Genomic DNA, 24,415 nt, shown 5'->3' with positions numbered 1-24,415 from the left:
TTCTGCCAAAGACAGGTAAAGTGTATTATCTGACTATGAGCAACTGACCATTTCATGTATGGGCTATTTGTGTTTCAGGGGAGATGGGACCAATGGTGGCATCAACATTAAAGCTGGGAATTGCCGGACTAAATGGAGGAAACTCCACCGTGCAGCAGGTTGGGTTGTGTGTCTTGTATAAGGTGCAGCAGGTATCTGATTGGGTTGTGTGTCTTGTATACGGTGCAGCAGGTATCTGATTGGGTCATTAGTCTTGTATACAGTGCAGCAGGTATCTGATTGGGTCATGTGTGTCTTGTATACGGTGCAGCAGGTATCTGATTGGGGTTGTGTGTCTTGTATACGGTGCAGCAGGTATCTGATTGGGTCATTAGTCTTGTACACGGTGCAGCAGGTATCTGATTGGGTCATTAGTCCTGTATACGATGCAGCAGGTATCTGATTGGGGTTGTGTGTCTTGTATACGGTGCTGTCTGTAGGGAATATAATGATAATACAACGAATGGAGTCTGCCCAGTTACACCCACAAACAGAATAACTTCCCACAAACGTACTACAAATCTGCTCTTTTTAAATGTAATGATCATTTACCATAAACCTAAAAACTTACCACAAACGTTATAACTAATTTCCCACAGACATACGAATTATTACATTTTCAGGAAGCTCTTATGTTTGTAACATAAACTGTAATAAATGTACATCAGCCCCTTACATAAGCCCCTTAGATCAGCCCTTTAGATCAGCCCCTTAGATCAGCCCCTTAGATCAGCCCCTTACTTGAGCCCCTTACATCAGCCCCCTACATGAGCCCCTAACATCAGCCCTTTACTTGGGCCCCTTACATCAGCCCCTACATCAGCCCCTTACATGAGCCCCTTACATTAGCCCCTTAAATCAGTCCCTACATCAGCCCCTTAAATCAGCCCCCTACATGAGCCCCTTAGATCAGCCCCTTAGATCAGCCCCTTACATGAGCCCCTTAGATCGGCCCCTTAGATCAGCCCCTTAGATCAGCCCCTTAGATCAGCCCCTTACATGAGCCCCTTAGATCAGCCCCTTAGATCGGCCCCTTAGATCAGCCCCTTAGATCGGCCCCTTAGATCAGCCCCTTACATGAGCCCCTTAGATCGGCCCCTTAGATCAGCCCCTTACATGAGCCCCTTAAATCAGCCCTGCACATCAGCCCCTTAAATCAGCCCCTTAGATCAGCCCCCCACAGCCCCGCACATGAGCCCCTTAGATCAGCCCATTAGATCAGCCCCTTAGATCAGCCCCTTACACGAGCCTCTTAGATCGCCCCCTTAGATCAGCCCCACACATCAGCTCGGTACATTAGCCCCATGAAGACTTAATGCACATGGCAGAGGTACCTCATAACGTATGACTTTTAGGCACACAATAAATTCAGACACTCAGTCCATTCTGGCTAAGCTGTAGAATGTTATTTAGTGATGTACGACGTTTGTCGATTATTACAACATTTGAAAACTGACAGGTACCTTCTGAACTTTGGTGCTTGGCCCCTAACTATGATATGGCCACAGTAAACAATTACAATCTCAAAACAACAAATCCGACAACATACTTTTACAACTAATATAACTAAATATAATTTTACTAAAGTGATTTTATTACATTTCAAATAATTTTACCCTCCCTCATATGTAAAAACATCCGGTAGGAAATGAGGTATTACGATCCTGGTAGGCAACAGTAATTAAGTTTGTGAATTGACCTTCACCCATAAGTGCAAGTATTAAACAAGCACTTATAAAGCAATGTCATTTTTTTGTGAATAATGTGATGCCTGTGTGTTTCCTTCCTAGAAAATGCTGGACTATCTGAAAGATAAGAAGGATGTGGGCTTCTTCCAGAGTTTGGCAGGTCTCATGCAGTCCTGCAGGTAGGACTCCTGTCTCCCTACCTGTCCTCTAAAGGGCATGGAAGTTCACAGAAATCAAACAAAGTCTTCGGCATCTTTACCCCTGTACCCTTTTTCTCTTGCCCTTCTGCCCCAGTGTTTTAGATCTCAACGCATTTGAGAGGCAAAACAAAGCTGAAGGCCTGGGGATGGTGACTGAGGAAGGCTCAGGTACTTTTTCATCATCATCATCATTCTTTTTTCAGGGATGGTGACTGAGGAAGGCTCAGGTACTTTTTCATCATCATCATCATCATTATTTATTCAGGAATGGTGACTGAGGAAGGCTAAGGTAGTTATTTGAGGCTTAAGGAAAAATAGTTATTTGTGCAGGAGCCATTTTTTTTGTAGATTAGATAATGAGAAAATGACACTGCTCATACAGTGTGAACCTTTTGGTATGGATATTTACCATTCTTTGATTATTATCACATAAGTGAATATGTCCCTGAGAGTCTTTGCCAAGGCAAACCTTGCAACCTTACAGTGTGTTTTTAATCCCTGAGGCTAAGCATATTATGTATAAGGTGTATGTTTTTTTCAGCTGATCACATAGAAAAAAAACCTTTGAACTTCTGGGACAGTTTAAGAGCATTTGTGTTCTGACACCATTTTCATTTTGTTGATGTATTTGTACTTTCTGAAAATATATCATCATTTTTTTATTTCTGTGTTGTCCACATTCACAAAATATGTTTGCATCAATAATAAATGTTTTTTTAATATTCATGTTTCACTTCCTTGTTCAGTTTCACAATTTGAGAAACCTTTCTTCATTTTGTCCTCATTTTGTCAGACAGACGTCAGATGACATTACCTGCCAGACCATGACAGATCTTGTTTTTGCAATGTTATTTATTGGTTTATTTATTGATTTATTTATTTCATTTAAATTTATCTGTAAATAAACAGAAATTTGACAAGGTTTCAATGACAAAAAAGAAGTTTCTGCACTCGTCAGAGTAAGCTATTTTACACAGAATTTGATTTGATGAATTTTCAAATTTGTTTTTTAAACAATTGACTATATTTGAATGTAAATATGTTTATTTTAATTTGCTAATTGTCACTATCTGGAACATCATGAAGCTGGTTGGCTATTATTGAATGTAAAAAGTGTATGAGTAGCTCATTATTCTTACCACATTGAAAATAATTATGTCTGCCTATCTAAGAAATGAACAATCCTTGATAAATGATGTTGTCTTTTAAAGCCACTAGTCTTGAACAGTCAGCTTCCTGGCATTCCCACAAATATCCTGCTTTATTTTATTGATGTACACTGCTGTTCAAAAGTTTGGAATCACTGACACATTTTCATGTTTTTTCAAGAAAATCAAATTTTTCTCTATTTAAATAACCTAAATTGATCAGAAATATAGTGTAGACATTGGTCTGAAATATAGTATAAACATTAGTGAAGAAATAAAGTGTAGACATTGATCAAAAATAAAGTGTAAACATTAGTGTAGAAATATAGTGTAGACATTGATCAGAAATCAAGTGTGAAGATTGTTAGTTTTGTACATGACATTTGAAGGATAATGATATTAGTTTTATGGGTGATTCAAAACTTTTGAACAGTACTGTATGCATTTTGGATTCAACATGTCAGAACATTTTAAAAACTAAAAACATGCACTTTGATCAGTTGCTTGTCCCTGGAATGATTTTCCTAAAATTGAAAATATTGTCATTGTTTTTGGATGCTGTATTTTCGTGGGATTAGTGTAACCTTCCAGCCTCTGTGTCTTTAGTGGCTTAAGGGCTTAAATTGAATGGATACCAACACCACCTTGTGAGTAAACTGATTCATATCTGGGTTTGTCATTGTAAGACTTAATTGGCAAGGTATGTAGTATTCTTATAGAATTAATTTATTCAAATTTTACAGTCTCTCCAAATGATCCTAATACTTGATATACAGTAGCTTGTTAATTTACATTTGTGTAGATCTAGCTTATTGAAAACTCAAATACACTGTAAATGATGAATCAAAAAAGGAGCCACACATCAACCATTTTCTTCTACATTTGTTCATAATTTGCCCAAATAAAAGATGACAGAGGGCACGGTCAAAAAGCCCTCATGTTATTCTAGCCCCACGATGTTGCAGCAAAAATTAGAACAGATTACCAAGTTAACCAAAAAAGACAATGTTATACGCCTCTGTTGCGCTTTTTTATTAACAGCCCACTCTTTTTTGTCATTACACCCTTTTTATTGTTGTAGACAAAGTTATTGTTTTTGAAAGATTTGGAATTTCTGAACAATAAGAAAAAAAGAAACTGATTATGGAAGCAATTTCTGATCTGTTTGAATTCTCACTTTTTTCTTTTCTTTCCTTTCCTTCCCCCTTTCCTTTGATTTTAACGTTATGTCTTTCCCCCCTCCTCAGTCATCACTCATGAGCGTGGTAATTATGACTTACGCCACTTCCTGTGATTTAGCTCTTTTGTCCTTGTGTCAGCGCTGTCCAGGTCCTGAGCCCCTTCACAAATTCTTACCTATCTTGCTATCTTGCTACCTTCCGATGCCTAGTTTGTGCTGATTCCACCCTTCTCTGTGTAATCTAGCTGAGCCTGTAGAGTTGATGTAGCATACATTAGATTATGACTTTAGAGTTGTACATAAATCATCCTATTTTTGCTCTCCCCTCTCAGGATTTGCACAGTATCTGGCACACTAGATGTACATGTAAGAACAGTGAAGCTGTTGAAGTCTCCCATCTTCAAGTGTTTTGCAGTTGGCTGGGTGTAATGTTGTTTTCTCGTTGTTTTGTCGTTTTGAAGGCCTTGTGGTGTACTCTTTCTCTGTAGTCTCTTGTTGCATTTTTAAACTCTAATCGTGGCTTGAAAGATGGCTGCGCTAATGTGAAGGGTTGCCCAATAGCGTACCTGCTAACCCCTCTGTGCCTCTCCTCAGAGGTTCAGTGGTTCACTCTGTGTTGTGTTATGTAGTCGGTGTGTATTCTGTGTTTTTATTTTCTTTGGTTGGATGTGCTGGAGTGTTTTATATGAATATGTGGCTCTTTCTTTCATTTGTTTTTGTCCATCCCTGGAAATCAATATTGTGTTCTATTTTTAATGGTTGTGTTTTCCATTGTTTCCATGTTTCTGTTCAATGAAATCATTCACAGATACTATTACAGATTTTTTTATAGAAGAAAATAAACACTTGCTTTGAACAGTAATTTTTATTTAATTATAATCACTTACTGTATACTTTCCAAGAGAAAGCTTTAAAAACATGTTTAGGTGATTCAGAGGATAACGTTAGGACAGAAGACAAGAGAAGACAGAAACTTTTTTCAGGCTACAAAACGTTTTCCGTGTCTTTTTGTAGACTTATTTACGTATTCGGATTCTTATCTAGTTTATCATTGTAGAAATATGCCATGAAGTTCTGAGTTTCACCAAGCTTCCTCTTAAAACATTATAAAGATATCACTTATAAATCAGTGGGTTTGGGTAGTATGGTCTTGTGATGGATATTGACACATTAGATTGTGACTGTGACCTTTAGACCTTGGAGAAAGCCATTGCAAGATATATTTTTCCTAGTTGTAAAGGACAGCTCCTGAAGGTGCATGCAAACTTTGGGAGATGGAGAGACCTAATATCAAAACACTTTCAGGCATATTTATGAACATGTGCACTCATCATGTGTCGTGTGTCACACGTAAAAGTGTTGAAGTTGTGAAACTTATGGCTAATTGTTGTCAAACATTATACAGGAGAGAAGGTGATGCAAGATGACGAGTTCACCTGTGACCTCTTTCGCTTCTTACAACTTCTCTGTGAAGGGCATAACTCAGGTAGGTCACGAGAAGGGAATTTAACAACAGTGCACATTATCATGTAGTACTATTACCCCTCACTATTTGTTCTATCATTTGTGCAAGTAGCACTTTTAAAACAGAAATATATCTGATTTCCGTGTATTATGTCGGTTATCTGCTCTAGATTTCCAAAATTATCTGAGAACACAGACTGGAAACAACACAACTGTCAACATCATTATATCTACAGTCGACTACCTCCTCAGAGTCCAGGCCAGTTTTTAAATATAAAGGCTTTCTTTAAAAGATTTATCAGTTGTTGTGTTAATGTTGAAGTAAATGTAATGAAAATTGAAAAATACTGTTTGGTTTGCTCTGTAGGAGTCTATCAGTGATTTCTACTGGTATTATTCTGGGAAAGATGTCATTGATGAACAGGGCCAACGCAATTTCTCCAAAGCTATCAATGTAGCAAAGCAGGTCTTCAACACCCTGACTGAGTATATACAGGTACATATTCGTAATACTTATAAAGTTAGTTATTTTATGTCCTGTATACCTCTTTTATGCCTTTTATGACATTCTTTTCATTCCTTTCTGTCAAAGGGGCCATGCACAGGAAACCAGCAGAGTTTGGCCCATAGTCGCTTATGGGACGCAGTGGTCGGCTTTCTACATGTGTTCGCTCATATGCAGATGAAGTTGTCTCAGGTGAGCCATTCAGCAAAGAAAGTCATCACTAAGCCTGTGAGCTTTCCTAAGTCATTCTGCTCATCAATCCTCTCATGATTCGCAGGATTCGAGCCAAATTGATTTGCTGAAGGAGTTAATGGATCTCCAAAAAGACATGGTTGTGATGTTACTGTCCATGTTGGAAGGTAGCATTTGATTTATCTTCTTTGGGACATGATTTGTTTGGGGGTTTGGACAGTGTTTCAAAGAATATATTTTAAACATTGTAAATGACTGTAAAGATTGTGTTTGTATTGTGTGTCTTACCACTCTCTCTCCTGGCAGGCAATGTTGTCAATGGGACCATTGGGAAGCAGATGGTGGACATGTTGGTGGAATCTTCCAACAATGTGGAGATGATCCTGAAGTTCTTTGACATGTTCCTCAAGCTGAAAGACCTGACATCCTCTGATGCCTTCAAAGAATATGACCCCGACGGGAAAGGGGTTATCTCAAAACGAGATTTTCATAAAGCAATGGAGAGTCACAAACACTACACACAATCTGAAACAGACTTCCTGCTCTCCTGTGTAGAGACAGATGAGAGTGAGCTTCTCGACTATGAGGAGTTTGTAGAAAGGTTCCATGAACCAGCAAAAGACATTGGGTTTAATGTGGCTGTACTTTTGACCAACCTTTCAGAGCATATGCCACATGATTCACGCCTTCAAACTTTCCTCGAGTTGGCTGAGAGTGTGCTCAATTACTTCCAGCCTTTCTTGGGCCGCATTGAGATAATGGGTAGTGCCAAGCGCATTGAACGTGTTTACTTTGAAATTAGTGAATCTAGCCGCACACAATGGGAGAAGCCACAGGTCAAAGAGTCTAAACGACAGTTTATCTTTGATGTTGTCAATGAAGGAGGTGAGAAGGAAAAGATGGAGCTTTTTGTAAATTTCTGTGAAGACACTATTTTTGAGATGCAGCTTGCAGCACAAATGTCGGACGCTAGTGAACGCTTGGCTAGCAAGGAGGACAGCGAGCGTGGAGAAAAACCTGAGGAGGAAAGCCCTGAGTTAGGCTTCTTCTCCGTGACCACTGTAAGGACAGCCCTTCTGGCTCTACGCTACAATGTGATGATGTTGATGAAAGTGCTTTCCATGAAGAGTCTGAAGAAACAAATGAAGAGGGCCAAGAAGATGACCTTGCAGGACTTGGTAATGGCACTTGCAGCCTTTTACTGGAGTGTGCTGATTGGACTTCTGCATTTCGCGTTCAGCGTCTCCCGTGGCTTCTTCCGTATCATATACAATACCTTCCTTGGGGGTAATCTGTTGGATGGTGCCAAGCCCTTGAAAATGTCTGACCTCTTGACCAGCCTGCCTGACCAAACACAAGAAGAGTTGCGTGGGGAGGCTGAGGAAGGAGGTGAAAAGAAATCAATGGAAAAGATCGCAACAAAGGAGGACTTGTCTGACCTCGCTGTTGCTCCAGATGAAACAGAAGTTCTCTCAGACATCTTTGGCTTAGATTTACGAAGAGAGGGGGGGCAGTATAAGTTAATGGCTCACAATCCAAATGCCAGTCTGACTTCACTTACCTCCCCGATACCTGCTCCGAGTCCCTCCCCTGAGCTTAGAAGACGACATGAGGTACTTGAAACAACTTTACGATCTATCTGGGTGGTTTTTATATTTGGGTGTTTTTCTAAAAACTCCCATTATTATTCTTTCACAAGTGTTACTGTTACCATTGTGTTTTTATTGGGTACAATTAATGATTTGTAATTTAAGTTATTAGATTAATAGATTAACGTTACTGTTGCTTAACAGTTGAATAATGTTAGTATGCTTAGTATGTTTGGTTCAGTTGCTAAAGCTGATGTGCTTGCTAGCTGCCTGCAAAGGTTTAAGGTTAAATCTGGCTAGGAGCAATGGTTTCAAATGTGTGTTAGGGGATTGTTGAGAGAGCTGGATAATAATGAATGGGATGTTTAGGTCGTAACAATTAATGGGAGCCCAACTGTATGTGAGGCAAACACCGGCTAAATACTGGCAAAAGGTACTAATTGCTAGCATTGTCTCTTCAAAAACAGTAGTGCTGAATCTTTCACAGATGAGCCAAGCAATAGGCTGTAATATGATAATAACCCTAATCTAGGTCCTCAGCCTGACCTAGGCTACTAAATGCTACCTTTCCATTGCATGTGCTAATTAGAATAATTTGTTAATATGCACTCTGATCATGTCCACAGCGCTTAACTTCAGAATGAAATTGGATTTTATGAAAGAGGTGTGAATTATTTAAGTAGAAGTAAGTTGTATCACACCGTGAAAAATTGCCCGAGCCGGCCATCCCACCATGTGGGATGTAGCCTGGTAGTATGGGGTTGCAGGCACAAACACACGATGCAGGAGACATTGGCTTTCATAAAAATATATTTTTGTTTTAAAAAAAAAAACCTAAACATGCAAACACAAACTGAACACACTAAAGCCTATACTAGACAAGGTACACCTCAGAGCATTCCGGTTTGCTTCCATAAAAATATATATTTTGTTTAAAAAAAAAAAAAAAACATACAAACACAAACTGAACACACTAAAGCCTATACTAGACAAGGTACACCTCAGAGCATTCAGGTTTTGTCTAGTACCTTGTCCAAGCTCCATCCAGCATGTTCAGTCTGTCCTTCTCCCTCATGAAACAAATGAGGTTTACAGTAAGGAAGGCCACCTTGGTCCAATTAAAAGGTACTTGGACCCCTCCACAGGGGTGGGGGAATTTGGACCCAACAATTTAGGTAGGGGAGTCCAGTCCTTCTTCCCCCGCGAACCACATTGGATAGGGGGAGGGACTTCACCTTTTCACACACACCCTTGTTTATTTTGACTGTTGGGAAAATGTGGACTTTCGCAACAAACTTCCATGGTGTTACAGGTTTTGGGTTTGATCCACCTGAAGCATGTAACTGCCTTCTTGGTGCACATATCATAGACTTAAGACAATGGTAGAATAAGTGTAGACTCAAGACAATGGTAGAATAAGGCCCAATCTCAATACTTCCCCTTACCCCTTATCTTTCCCCTTACCCTTGAAGTTGCGCGTTCATGTGAGAGCTAGTGGTGTCTCAATACCCAATTTGATCAAGATTAAGGGGTAAGATTAAGTGGTGTATGGCCCTCGTTTTTAAGATGATCGGAGAGCTACCTTGCTCCTCCAAGGGCTATCCCAGAGCACACAGCGAAACCAGCTCGGGAATTTTTTTTTTAAAAATGGCTGCTTGAAGCGAGGAATATTTTACATGAATAAAGCTATCTACACAACTTTTTATATGTTTATAATGACTCGGTTTGATCTGAAATCTGCTACCTGAAGCTTTCAAACGGTAGTTTTAGGTTACAATTAGCGCGTATGCCACCACTTCATTGGATTATATGGTAGCTTGCTAGGACTAGCCTGACTCCATGCATGTGTACAGATAACTTTATTATCCACAAATTACGTTTGATATCTGTGAATAACAGCACTTGCTTTGGAGACATCGATCCGTGCTTTACATGTACCGTCCACAAAACATTTACGACAGTCTAGTTTTGTGCTCTATACAGTCGTATATATATTTGCAACCATAATTGAAACTTTTTTTAAATCGCTAGTTTCATAGCTCATACAGTCACGCATGTCTACAGATGACTTATCCGCGAACTCCGTTTGATATCTGTGAATGACAGCACTTGTTTGAAGACATCGACCTGTGCTTTACATGTACCATCCTGTATTATCCAGCGACGCCAAGTGACGTACCCGAAACCGAGTGGCGTCTCATTTCATAGGGGAAAGTTTTCAGCCCTTGGCCCTTACACTTGCAAGTGCTAGGGTTAAGACAAAGACAAGACAAAGCAAAAGGGGCAAGGGGAAGAATCGAGATTCGGCCTAAGTCTAGACATAAGACAATGGTAGAATAAGTGTAGACTTAAGACAATGGTAGAATCAGGGGCGTCGTTAGGCCTGTTCTACTTCCTTGTTTCCAGACCGCCAGATGGCGCTTTACTGTGTGAAACCCCTTGTGCGTAGCCGCATCTTACCGAGAACTTATACCTAAGTTGTCACCTCGTGACGTATGACGTGACGTTGATGATATATATTGCCGCGCTCACGTCAGTCATTGCCTTTCGTTTTCTCGCCCTTGCTGAGAACAGATTATTATCTCTACTGTGGTTGCGGAACAGCTAACTTCGGAGTATATCTCCAACAGCTGGCTTCCACAGCTTGCTTTTGCTTCGACGCAAAAGTGTTTCTTGTCTTACGGAATTGCTAGTTATTGGTGAGTATATATCCCCGAGCGCAGACCCACCACACCGGTCTGGCGCTAAGTAAACTAGCATTCCTCAACGTGTGTTGCCCACACCCCGGCATCATCACGTTGTCTAACATACAATAAAGTTTTTTTCCCTGTTAACGCTCCCAACGCGGTTACATCAGGTAAGTACTGGAGTGCTTCAGACCCACCACACCGGTCTAGCACTAACGCTGCTAGGTGAACTGCTGGCGCCCAGTCCCTGGTGCACATGCAGCTACACATAACGTTACTGGACTATAACTGCGCTCTCCGTCACCACTGCACGAAAAGCAAGATTATCGGGCCCGTATACGCTGTGATACAGCCGCGAATGATCACCATTCCTGGCTGATCGCGGACATTCCCCCGAAATATCTGTCTGCCGCATACTGACGGAATTTCCCGGGAAGGAACCTGCGAGGGTTGAGACATCTTGTGATGAGACGGAATGAGATTCTGTCTAAAGGTCAGCTTTCAACTGACAAAACGTATCCCCTCCCATTTACTGCTATTGCCCCATAAAAACGAAATTAAAATTAATATTCTGTCTTTAGGGTTTTGGTCCGGGGTTATCACATTTCTTGATTCACCTTCCGTTTTCAGAGTTCTGCCTTTAGGGTTTTGATTCCGTGGATATCACGATTCTTGCTTTGCTTTGCCTTTCATTTTCAGAGTTCGAGGGTTGCAATGTACTTTGGAGGCTGTTCCACTTATATTCCCGAGCTTCCTCTCTGTAATGTTTCTTGAGATTCACTTTTGGCATGTAATTATACAGAGTCGGGCTTACTCTGTTATTGAGATAGTCATTTCGCAACTTGGGACATGTTTGCCACTCGTGAATATCTATCCTGTGTCTTTTCAGGTAGATTTCGAAATCTTGCGCGAGCTTCGAACCTGCCCTCTTCAGGTTAATGGTATTGTATACCTGTGTCTAACCGCTTAGCCACGTTGCTGGTAAGATTCAAGCTCGTCGGTGCGACCAAGTACCTGGTTTATCATTCCTCCCTCCTCTGGCATATTTCTCTTCTGTTACTGGAGCGTGCGAATTGGGAATTGTTTAGTGGACTTATGTGACGTTTTAATTATGTTCACGTAAAGGCGCCCGAGGCAACATTAGAAACTTTAGACTCGAATAATAAACGTTCAATTTCTAGTCTTTTTTACACGTAGGCCTAGTAAGTTTTAATAACACCATACCATTACATATCGACATATCGTGGTAGTGGTCCCTGGAGAAGTGGGTATACTTTTTATTTATTCATACAGCACAGGATAAACACCCTGTTTTGAGAAGTGGGTATACCCAATGGTGACTGAAAAATAAGTGGGTGTACTCCGTATACCTGCGTATACACTGGACTACACCACTGGACATTCAAGGAGCAAAGATGAGACGTCGTTGTGTGGTGAGAACTGATAAAAAAAATCGCCTGCCTTCTGTTTTCCACGGTTGATTGCATGTTATGCTAGAAATGGCTTAGCATGGGTGGGATGGGGAAAGATAACACCTTTCCATCCAGACGCAAATTTAGCTAATCGGAATCTGTAAGTGGTTTCCAGATATATATATAGCCTATATAGTTGATCTCTCTTATTTGACGAAGCAGTGAGTTAGCTGTCTTTCAATGTCTCTTGTCGAATTATCTCACATGTTTATGGTGGTATGTGTTTAAAAGTTTTAACTTAGGCTATGTGTAATGTTCCTAACTTATATATTATTATTGTTTCTGGCATATAATTATACAGAGTCAGGCTTACTCTGATAACAGTCATTAAGAGTCGTTAACAGTCGTTAAGCAACTTGGGCCATGGTTGCCACTAGTAGGGATCGAACCTGTGACTTTCAGGTTTTTTAAATCAGTGAAGCAGTGACGGGGTGGGGGGGGGGGGGGTTGTTTTCAATCCAGGTCAATTCAATTAACATAACAAAACCTATGCCTGGTCAAGGGAAGGGGTGGGGGGGCTTTCACACCAATGTGGGCTTCTACGGCAATACACAGGGTCGTAAATCCCACATTTCATGCAGTGCACCGGCGCAGATTAATAGTGATTCAGTGTGTTTTTTCTTTCAACTGTTACGGTGCAAGTGCAGCTACACCATAACGTTACTGGACTATAAGTGCGCACTCCATCCCTGGCGCAGATTATTGGTGATTCAGTGTGTTTTAAACTCCGCTACGGCACAGAGCCGGTGCACCAGATAACTCTAACAACATTTTCTGCGTTATTGTAGACGGAACTGAACAGCGATTAGCCTACTGCTGATTGGGATTACACTATTTACTGACGATTATTAAATAGTGTAATTATTTAACAATTACTATATTACTGAAGTTATTATATCAAGCGTTGTGTGCTCATTCCAGCACCACACTAACCTACACTACAGTTAAGCAGGAATGGCTTGGTGTTCTCTGTGCAGTGCCCCCATGGGCCTAGAGGATCCACATGATCGCTGCCCTAGTTGCTTGGGTATTGATCACCTCAAGGAGGCCATGTCTGATCCTTGTGTGCATTGTAGCCAGCTCACCATGCAACAGCGACAGGCACGCCTAGCAGGGCCGGATGGAAATGAGGACTGCCTCCTTTCCTCTAAACCTGTCCATGAGCATGGGGCTAAACGCATAGCAGCGCCACACGCCCTCGTCAAGACAAAGAAGCCCAAACGCTCTGAAGTTCTGACACGTAGGGTCGATGAATTCACTGAGAGTGTTACACAGATTAAGGACTTACTTCTGAACATGCAGCCATCATATCTCCTGCAGCCCAGTTTTCAGAGAAGTGACGATGCCTCCATACCTGCATCGCAGCCAGACTCTCCTCTGAACAGGGAGGTGGATGCGGTCTCTCTTGCTGCCACTGATTCTCTGTTTCCTCTGGATACAGATGAGTTTTCACTTCCGGGGGATCATGCTTTTGACTCTTCTGTGACAGAAAGTGGTAGGGAGTCAGAGGATGAAGCAGAGCCTTCAGCGCTCAGCTCCACTCTAACAGGAGCCATCCGTATGGTTCTGGCAAAACTCAATGTGGAACCTCTTCCCCAGGCTATGACACAGACGAACCGCCTCTGCCGCCTCTCCGCTCGCAGCAATGACCTGTTCGTTCCACACTGTGAGGACTTTATAAAGATGTTCGCTGAGGCCTTAAAGGATGCAAACACTAGCAGGATAGATCGCCCCACTAGACTCTTGGCGTCCATGGCAGAACCAGGCTCTGCAGGCCTTGGGTCTATGCCTCCAGTGGAACCGGCGGTGGTCTCCTTGGTCGTCTCACCTGACGAGGCTCTTCGTGCCGACCCACGATGCCCTAGCCCTGAATGTAGGCGTACTGACAACTTAGTATGCAGAGCATATAATACACAGGCAACGATTGGACGGGTCCTTAACACCATGGCTCAAGTCCTGCTTGCTCTGCAGACAACACTGCAGCCATCCTCAGATGCTGCAGCATCTGAGTTAGTAGATACAGCGCTGGCTAAGCAATGTGGAAAATCAATGGGGCTGCTACTTCAAGCCCGAAGGCAGATCTGGGTAGCACAGTCTCCTCTTCCAGATGCTGCTAGGAATGTGTTACGGCAGCTGCCTCTGGCCCCTGGCCAGGTGTTTGGCCCAGCTGCGCAGGAGGCTCTGGACCGCTGTAAAGTTGCGTCTGAAACTCGCTCTCAGCATGTGAAACCGAGAGTATTTTTCAAGCGCCCATTGCCGCCGCCACCACCTACGTTTCGTGGCGCCTCCTCTTTCCGCCGTAATACACCGGCTGCCAACCAACAACCATACAGGAGACAGCCGAACCACGGCTTTGCTCAACGTGGATGGCGTGGCAGACCCTCGCAGTCCTTTCAGAGGACAGACCGGACTGCTTATGGCCGTCCCCCCAAACCTACACAGGGTGCACAGGCACGAGACTGAGGGTACGCGGCCGGCGGCAGGGTGTTTCACTCCTCAACAACTGGAGTGCTGGGACTCCACAACATCGAACCCATGGGTCCTCGACACACTCGAAATGGCTATCGCCTCCAATTTCGCCGCCGGCCCCCTCTGAACTCCGGCGTACGCCCCACACGTGCGTCAAGACCGGAAATACGCTCCGCATTGTTGTCAGAGATTCAATCCCTCCTACACAAGGATGCTATCGAGGAGATAGACCCCCAGGAACAACGGGGAATGTTCTCCACTTACTTTATTGTGCCCAAAAAAGACGGTGGTCTTCGACCAATATTAGACCTACGGCGTCTGAACGCCTACCTCAAGCAGCTGCCCTTTCGTATGCTGCGTACGTCAGATGTTGTTCATTCCGTGGAGCCAGGAGACTGGTTCATTACAATAGATCTGAGGGACGCTTATTTCCATATACCCATCGACCCTCAGCACCGCCTCTTCCTTCGTTTTCACTTCGAAGGTTGCTCATTCCAATTCAAGGTTCTACCTATCGGGCTATCATTAGCCCCCCGGGTATTCACAAAATGCATACCCGAGGCCCTGGCACCCTTACACCGCCAAGGCATTCGTATCCTCCCTTACCTGGACGACTGGCTGCTTTGCGCCGGGTCCCCAAATCAGGTCAGTTTGAATGCTCAAACACTGCTCCGCCATGTCTCAGCTCTTGGCCTGAAAGTGAACTTCAACAAAAGCAAATTGGAACCCTGCCAGTCAATAGACTTCATAGGTATCCGGTTAGATTCGACCACCGAACGTGCGTGCCTTACTCAGGAAAGAGTTCGCAATATATTGGGTCTGGCGGTGTCATATCAAGCCAGACTGTGCGTACTGTGTGCTGCTACGCCTTGCAGGCATGCTGGCTGCAGCAACGCCTGTTGTGACGCTAGGGAGGCTACATCTCCGGCCATTCCAATACTGGCTGAAGACCAAGAGGCTATCAGCCCAAACACAGAAAAGGGTGCTAGTGAGCATCACCCCCAAGGGGGCTGCCTCTCTAGGCCAGTGGACGATAAGGTCTTTCCTCCTCAGGGGGGTTCCGCTGAGGCCACCTCCAGCAAGGAGGGAGGTCATCACCACAGACGCCAGCCAGAACGGCTGGGGTGGGGTTTGGAGCCATCAGGGAGTACACGGCGTATGGCGGGGCAGGCTTCAGGCCTTCCACATCAACTATCTAGAGCTGCATGCAGTTTGGCTTACACTGCAGCACTTCAAAGGACAGTTGGAACACAAACATCTTTCTTGTTCGGTCCAACAACACATCAACAGTCTACCATATCAACCATCTACTCCAAGTGTCAGCAGCGTCTCTTTTTCCTTCGCAAACTCCGCAAACTCCAGGTCCACCAATCCGTTCTGACTGCATTCTACAGATGTTTCATTGAATCCATAATCACCTTCAACATCACTTCCTGGTTTGGAGCGCTGTCCAACATCCATAGGAACCCACTAAACAGAATCATCAAACTGAGCAGCAAAATAATTGGACAACAGCAGGAATCACTCATCAGCATATACAACAAAAGGACTAAGCAAAAAGCAAAACAAATCACCTTGGACATCACACACACTCTACACACTCAGTATTGCCTCCTACTCTCAGGCCACAGATACAGAGCACCTACACTAAGGACAAATAGAGCCCTGTCAAGCTTTGTCCCAGCATCTATTAGACTGTTAAATGGCTGAACCCCCTGCTTGAACGGTGTTCTCTCTCTTTTAAACACCTGGACTCTCTTTTAATCATTATTTATTGTCCCTCCACTGTGGAGGTATTAACTTATTTATTCACCAGGCTCAGCAAGGTTTATTATTATAATCTGCCATTATTATCTGCCTTATGTCTAGTGTGGGCTGATGGTGTGCGTGTGTGTGAGTGTGTGTGTGTGTGAGTGTGTGTATGTGTGTGTGTGTGTGCTTGTGTGTATCTGTGTGTGCGTGTGTGTTTGTTTTATGTATTGTCGGGTATGGACACACACCTCCTCCACATCTGAAGTTCCTAACGGAAAAATAAAGTACTTTGAATTGAATCAGGGGGGGACGAGGTCCCCGATGCTGAATCGCCTGACCAGACAAATCTGGCTGTGGGCGGATGCACACTTGCTGTCGCTAAGGGCAATTCATGTGCCCGGGAAAAAGAACTGTGCGGCCGATGTCTTGTCCCGGGGCGGCCCCCTCATGGGGGAGTGGCGCCTGAACGAGGAGGTTGTTCAGATGATCTGGAACACCTATGGGCAGGCAGAGGTAGATCTGTTTGCGACCAGGGACACGACCCACTGCCCGAGGTGGTTCTCACTGCGGGACGAACCAGGGTCCCTGGATCCAGATGCGTTAGCCCAACATTGGCCAAATCTGAGGCTATATGCATTCCCGCCGTTTCCGTTACTTTGGCAGACGCTCCAGCGAATACGGATAACCAACCAACCAGTGCTTCTGGTGGCACCATATCGTGTCCACAGCCCTTGGTTTTATCTTCTCAAGGTGCTCCTGACGGGGCCGCCCAGCCCACTACCGGTCAGGGCAGACTTGTTGACCCAATTGAATGGCGGTCTGTGGCATCATCAACCGCGGACACTGAAGCTTTGGGTCTGGCCCTTGGGAGGTCATGCGACATATTGGACTGTTCACAAGGGGTCAGGGACACTATTCTAAATGCTCGTGCCCCGTCCACATGCTTGCTGTATAGTACTAGATGGAGGTACTTTTCAACTTGGTGCGTTGAGCGTAACATTGTACCACAAACATGCTTGGCAGACATATTACATTTTCTGCAGGTCCTATTGGAGGCTGGTCGCTCTGCGTCCACCCTGAGAGGCTATGTGGCAACAATGTCGGCCTACAGAGATTCAATTGAAGCGTCTACAGTAGGAACGCACATGATGATAGTGGCCTTCCTGAAAGGTGCAAGACGTTTGAACCCACCTCGTAAATGTCCTGTCCCTCAGTGGGATCTCAATACTGTGTTGAACAGTTTACTTCTCTTCCCCTATGAACCTTTGGAGGAGGCAGACCTTAAATGGCTCTCAATGAAAACGGCTTTCTTGCTTGCAGTTGCTTCCGCAAGAAGGGTTAGTGAGTTGCACGCTCTTTCTGTCAGCCCACAGTGTCTGCAGTGGGGGCCAGAGTACTCACGAGTAACGTTATGGCCGAATCCTGCATTCCTGCCAAAAGTTTTAGGTCCAGGTTTTGTCAACCGACCTGTTACAATTCCTGCTTTGTGCCCTGTTGACAATACGCAGAACGCAGACCTTTGCCCTGTCAGAGCACTAAGGCAATATGTGGCAGCCACGGGGGCTTGGCGGGCCACTGACCAATTGTTTGTGTGTTTTAGTGACCGATGTAAAGGGTCAGCTTTGTCAAAGGACAGATTAGCCCACTGGATTACAGAAACTATTACTTATGCATACGCTTCTGCCGGTCGTGATACGCCAGGTCCTGCGAAATGTCATTCCACTCGATCTGTGTCTACCTCTTGGGCTGCCCTGCGGGGTGTCAGCCTACAATATATTTGTTCTGCCGCGACATGGACGTCGTTGTGCACATTTTCCAGATTCTACAGGTTGAATGTTGCTTCAAGTTCCCAATCTTGTGTTCAAGCCGTTTTGAGCACTGTTACACCTGTTCAATTGACCTCTGCTGTGGATGGCAGCGGCTCAAGTTTGTGAGTGTCCCTGAGCCTTCTCTCCGCCTGTTAACAAACAATAGTAAAATAATGTTACAAAAGTAAATAAAACAAAAGTTAAAAAAACTGAAGTTTCCTGGTTTTTATTGTTCTTTGCCCTATGCCATGTGAATAGTGACACCATGCATGTGTTTGGGCCCTCGTGACAGCTTGGACATAAGTCTTCCACACAGTAAAGCGCCATCTGGCGGTCTGGAAACAAGGAAGTAGAACGCTGGTTACGTATGTAACCGTTGTTCTACGACAGGTGGAAGACCGCCAGATGTACTGGTCACTTGGGCCTCTGATTCTGGCGAGAAAAGCTCCAGGCAATGACTGACGTGAGCACGGCGATATATATCATCAACGTCACGTCATACGTCACGAGGTGACAACTTGGGTATAAGTTCTCGGTAAGATGCGGCTACGCGCAAGGGGTTTCACACAGTAAAGCGCCATCTGGCGGTCTTCCACCAGTCGTAGAACCACGGTTACATACCCCTAATGCCCCCCTAATATGTTCTTCAGCCCCCCCCAAAATGATTTGGCATTATTGGCTTTAAAAAAAGCTTTTTTTTTTTTTTTTTTTGGTGATGACATTAAATTTAATGATTGTTTCTCGCATGGACACGTTTTTTATAGCTCTCAAATGCTACATGTGTGCGTGCGTGGTAGTTGATAGGTAGTTAGGTAGTTACAGAATGTGGCTATCTGTAGTTGTGAACGATTGTTAACTGCTTAAATTAAGGTTTACTTGAGGTAAATTAAAGAGAATATTGTAGTGGGCTATGTTTACACTAAGCTAGCTAGCTAGCTATTTTGTTAGAAACTGTCCCAGTGAGTGTGAACAAGCAAATTCGAAAAACAAGAAATAACTATCGATCGACACCTTACCATTTTTTGCATTACGGAATATATCTCTCTAGTATTTCGAAACAATAATATCAGTCCCTATAGAATGTTGTTGTTTATAATCAGTTAATGCTAGTGAATCCTTGTTTGACTTGATTATAGTGAATGCATTGGGTGCCTTCCATTTGACACAAGTTGACACTGTCAGGTCCATTCTCCACCCATAGTGTCCAAATGAGATAAATAAAAATATCACTGGTATGTTAAATCTACACGGACAACAAAAATGTTGGTCAAATCATATTCCCTTCTATAAAACAAGTAAACAACTCATAAGTTGACACTTTCCCTTTAAGAATTAGGATTTGGGAGCAGATATGAAATCTAGTTTAACCGTCTTTCCTTTACAAGCAGGTCAATTATTTCTCTCTCTTTATTTGAGAAAAGTTCATATTTGTGTTGTCAAATTTCACTGTGACCCTGAAATTCTGTCTCTTGTGTTATCATATACTAAATGCAAGCAAAACTAAATAGCAAAATCACAATTTTTCTGATTTAACCGATCTATGAACTGTCTGAAACAATGGATATCTGCGGCCCCTAATGGGCCCCCCCAAAAAAATGCCGCACGCAAACAGCCGACTCCCCTTGGGGATAAGCCCCCCCTTTCTTTGAATCCTAGAAACGCCCCTGGGTAGAATAATTGTAGACTTAAGACAATGGTAGAATAAGTGTAGACTTAAGACAATGGTAGAATAAGTGTAGACTAAAGGCATATAGCTGCATCCATGTTGCTTAATGAAGTACCTACCCAAAATCTGAAGCACAGTAACTTGGTTTAAGTTACATATCTTTTTAAATTGAATCTGTGAATCTGTGTAAATGGCCATGAACTGACACAAAGTGATACTGCAGTGAGATATGAGAGCATTCCAGTGATCCATTGTTTGTTTGATGGGATACCTCGGCAGTGAGTTGTCTTGTGTGTTTTAGGTTAAAGAAACTTCAAAGGAGGAGACAGAGGGAACAGAAGCCATCAAGTCAGAGCCAGAGAAAGCAGAGTATGTCCCCATCACACTGTCATCTTCGTCTTTTTGGAACTATTTCAAATAATGTTTCCTTCTCCATCATTCTATGAGACATCCACATTATTTGTTTCAGAGGAGAGCATGTGGAGAAAGTAGAAGAAAAGAAGCAGCTAAAGCCAAAGCAGAGGGTCAGACCGATCCATGTCACTAAATCAGACGAGCCAGACCTGCAGGAATCGGCTCTCTTCAAAAAGATAATTATCTACCAGAGGAAGCTTCTTGTAAGACAACACTAAGAGAGCCATTACATTTACATTTGAATCATTTGGCAGACACATTTGTCCAAAGACACTTACAAGTGAGGTACCATACAAACAAAGCTACTTTATGTTGAGTAGACCTGTTGGGGACTGTGTTGTTACTAATCAAGTAATAAAGTAAGGACTATCTATAACTGACTATCTAATTGGGATGCACACCTGAATATATCCATTCTCGTAGGGCAGACTGTTCATTATAGTCAAAAACTATTTCTAAAATCAACAATACACTTTATTATACATATCTTTCACAATTTAAAGTAAGTAGGTCATTTAACCTCTGATAACTATTCTGTGAAATATACCAGCACAATTCAAAATGCAATTCTTTAGTTGAGGGTGTATGCTTTAAAGCTTTACATGATGGCTATCATACAGTCACAGCTGCACTTATTCATTTAACAGACCCTTGTTTAGACCATTTTAGCTAACACAAAACACAGTGATGCCAAAGCTAGTTTACTACTTCTCAAGACTAATGCAAATTTATCTTTACCCTTTGCAGAACTACTTTGCCAGGAACTTCTACAACATGAGGATGTTGGCATTGTTTGTGGCTTTTGCCATCAACTTTATCCTTCTCTTCTATAAGGTATTCCTTGAATTGACCAAAGCAAAATGATTCATTATTGTAGCAAGGCAGAGGAGAATACTATTGTAATGAAATTATTCCAAACTAGAAATCAATCTGAAATTTTATCTGAAATAATTTTAATCTATATAGAAATGTAAAGCCTCATCATAGTTTGTATTCAAAATAAGTACAAACGGTTTGTTTTATTCTTGGGCAAAAAAAAATGTTAAATGTTGTCTATTTCTGTTGATAGGTGTCTACATCTTCGGCTGTGGTGGAGGAGAAGGAGGTCTTGAGAAGCCCAGTAGATGCAGGCCTCCACTGGAATCCTCTGGGTGAAGACGACCCCGATCGCACTATGACTGTCCACTTCGTCCTGGAGGAAAGTACTGGTTACATGGAGCCCACTCTGCGAATCCTTGCCATCCTGCACACCGTCATCTCCTTCTTCTGCATCATAGGATACTACTGCCTGAAGGTTGGTGTCTAAACTATGTGTTTCTGCTTGGTTCAACTAAGAAAGATATAGTGGCAGCTCAATTGCACATAGTGTTTGAGGATTCATGGGAACAAGGTATGAGTTACATCTACAATATACTTTATGTTCTGCCACAGGTAGGGGAATAATGTGTTTGTGTTCTTGTGTCAAGTTCATTATCATTATTTGCTTAATCAAATCTCTCCTCAGGTTCCCTTGGTGATCTTCAAGCGTGAAAAAGAGGTGGCTAGAAAGCTGGAGTTTGATGGCCTGTACATCACTGAACAACCCTCAGAGGATGACATCAAAGGCCAGTGGGATAGGCTGGTCATCAATACTCAGTGAGTGTGGAGATACCCTTAGTCAAGTTAAATACTTTCACAGAAGAGCCTATTGGCTAGAACTGTACATCAACACACCATAGTGTAACAACATGTTACTCAGTCAGAGGTGCTTATACCCCTGGAGTCTCTTGTAGAAAAATGATTAACAATTATACAAAATATACAGCAAGTAACCCCAACATGTGGTTTCATATTGCCACTTTTTTTGCCATAATGTTCCCAGTTCCACTACAAGCACTTGATTGTTGTAATGATGTAATGCATATAATCAAAATTGTATAACACTTTCAACATACATAAAATCACCTTAATCATATTGTGAAAGTGTCGCTATTTGATATTTGAACTTTCAGTGGAAACGAATTTGGCATAGATCATGATGGATTAGCAGTCCCACTCATCTCAATAGGTGTGCTCAGAAAAGGGCCCATATCACAAAAGCCATACAAAGTCATATTACTGTCATTCATTTGACTGGTCTGTTAGGGCACATACACCACACAGTCATATTACTGTCACTCACATGACTGCTCTGATAGGGCCCATATCACCATAGCAACACACAGTCATATTACTGTCACTCATATTACTGGTCTGTTAGGGACTATATCACCATACACTGTAAAAAAACTGCCATCGTTTTTACAGGAAAATTCTGGCAGCTGAGTTGCCAGAGCAATCCTGTAAAGAATACATCCACCTGTAAATCTCTTTACAGTGCAGCATGTACATTTAACATTTTAAACCTGTATATTCAACATTGAATTTTTGCAGTATTTACGTCACTGTTATGTTATATTGGACAAGTTTGTTCAGTAAATGTAACATTTTAAGCCTGTATATTCAACATTGAACTTTAGCTATATTTACATCACTGCTATGCTACACTGTAAAACAAATCCTGTTGTTTTTACTGGAAAAAACTGGCAGCTGTGGTTGCCAGAATAATTCAGTAAATAATACTGCAAAATCGTAACCATCTTCACAGAGCAATATTTATCTTTAACAGTTTATAATGTATAATATTACATTGTAAACCAGTACATTTAACATTGGATTTATGCTGATTTTGCATGACCGTTATGCTATAAAACCAGCTATTTCAGTAAAATGTACATTCAGTTGATGTCTATTGTACATCAAATCTCCTTCAATTTCACTGAGAAATACCATGCAAACAACATTATTTAACTGCTTCAGTCTCATTATAACACTATTATTCTACTGTTTTTTCATGCAGGTCCCCTTAAAAGTTCTTTATAAAATAAGATATTTTAATGTATTAATAACAGTTGGGAACAGGGCCTTAACTTAAGGGTGCAGCAGGTGTGGTTAAACCTGGGCCCGCAGTTCTTGGGGGCCCATAGACATTATGTCTGAATAAATGCCATCACCCTCTTATACTGCATCTGACAGAAGTCTATGACTCCAGTTTCAGCAGCATAAAGACAGAGAAGTCCTGGTAATACATCATAGGGGGTGTGTAATGCTAGCTAGAGACTTGAAAAGGTAAACGTATCTACATCATGGTAGGTATTATTTTTGGTAAAAAAAGTAACAATCTATAACAAAATGATATGCTTATCTTACATACTCTATAGAAACTATTAAAAGAAGATTCAATGAAATGAACAAGTTCTTATAGTCTTTGGTATTTTGTCATTTAAAGATTTGCACTGATTTCTGGGTAATATGTATGTTGTTGTCCGGTGACGAGACAATACGATATAGCTAGTTTAGGTGCAAAATCTGAACGTCAAGACCGACATGATGACTGTACACAGCAGGCCTGCAAGCCGAAACGATGCCTTTCAAACATTAAAGTGGTGATGCATTATTGCTTTTTCAATGGATAGTATAGCCAGACCATTCAGCCTCTCCTGCTGCTCAGGTAGGTCTTAATGAGTTTCAATTTGGAAAAGGGTCGCTCTGCTGTTGCCACTGTCAGCATCTTGGCAAATTGAGAGACTAGCCATATCGTACCGTCTCGTCACATGAACAAACATACAAAGCAATCATTGTAAATCTAAAAATGACAAAAATACCCAAGAAAATAATAACTTTTTCATTTCATTGAATGTTTTTTTTTTTAAGTTTCTATGGTGTATGTAAGTTACGCATATCATTTCTTTTATAGATTCTTACTATTTTCCCCACAAATAATACCCACCATGATCGAGAAAACTTTGCCTTTTCAACGCATTATATAACATTTGCCACCTTTCAAAATGTAATATCAGTTTTCACTGGACACAACTGTGTTTGAGTGGTGGAAACTGGAATTGAGAGACTTCTGACAGACACAGTTTATGGGGGGAAGGTTAAGCGCCCCCAAGTGCCACTGCTGCAACCCCTTCAATTGAGGCCCTGGTCCAAACTGTTATTAATGCATTTGAATACATTATATTATAAATAATTTTATAGGGGAATATACATTGAAAATTAGTTGAATAACAGTGTTATAATGAGACTTAAGCATTTCTCAGTGAAATTGAATGGGATTT

General features: G+C 42.2%; 1 protein-coding gene across 1 annotated transcript in view; it reads left to right on the top strand.

The window, feature by feature from the left end:
* ryr2a (ryanodine receptor 2a (cardiac)) overlaps positions 1-24,415 on the top strand; it is a gene marked incomplete at both ends in the record, with an annotated part of 129,784 nt that overhangs the window by 95,992 nt on the left and 9,377 nt on the right. The window contains 19 exons of the mRNA XM_080835438.1: positions 79-158; positions 1,830-1,906; positions 2,022-2,095; positions 5,661-5,741; positions 5,890-5,978; positions 6,087-6,215; positions 6,312-6,416; positions 6,502-6,583; positions 6,723-8,029; positions 10,863-10,942; positions 13,142-14,607; positions 14,821-15,391; positions 15,509-15,757; positions 16,769-16,898; positions 20,161-20,228; positions 20,329-20,476; positions 21,021-21,107; positions 21,343-21,567; positions 21,778-21,908. Coding sequence (XP_080691564.1) covers positions 79-158; positions 1,830-1,906; positions 2,022-2,095; positions 5,661-5,741; positions 5,890-5,978; positions 6,087-6,215; positions 6,312-6,416; positions 6,502-6,583; positions 6,723-8,029; positions 10,863-10,942; positions 13,142-14,607; positions 14,821-15,391; positions 15,509-15,757; positions 16,769-16,898; positions 20,161-20,228; positions 20,329-20,476; positions 21,021-21,107; positions 21,343-21,567; positions 21,778-21,908 — 5,179 coding nt within the window. The remainder of the gene's footprint in view (positions 1-78; positions 159-1,829; positions 1,907-2,021; positions 2,096-5,660; positions 5,742-5,889; positions 5,979-6,086; positions 6,216-6,311; positions 6,417-6,501; positions 6,584-6,722; positions 8,030-10,862; positions 10,943-13,141; positions 14,608-14,820; positions 15,392-15,508; positions 15,758-16,768; positions 16,899-20,160; positions 20,229-20,328; positions 20,477-21,020; positions 21,108-21,342; positions 21,568-21,777; positions 21,909-24,415) is intronic.

Source organism: Sprattus sprattus (genome assembly GCF_963457725.1).
Source record: "Sprattus sprattus genome assembly, chromosome: 3".
NCBI classification, from domain to species: Eukaryota; Metazoa; Chordata; class Actinopteri; order Clupeiformes; family Clupeidae; genus Sprattus; species Sprattus sprattus.
Note: the sequence above shows the minus strand (reverse complement) of the source record. Positions and strands in the feature narration are given on the sequence as shown.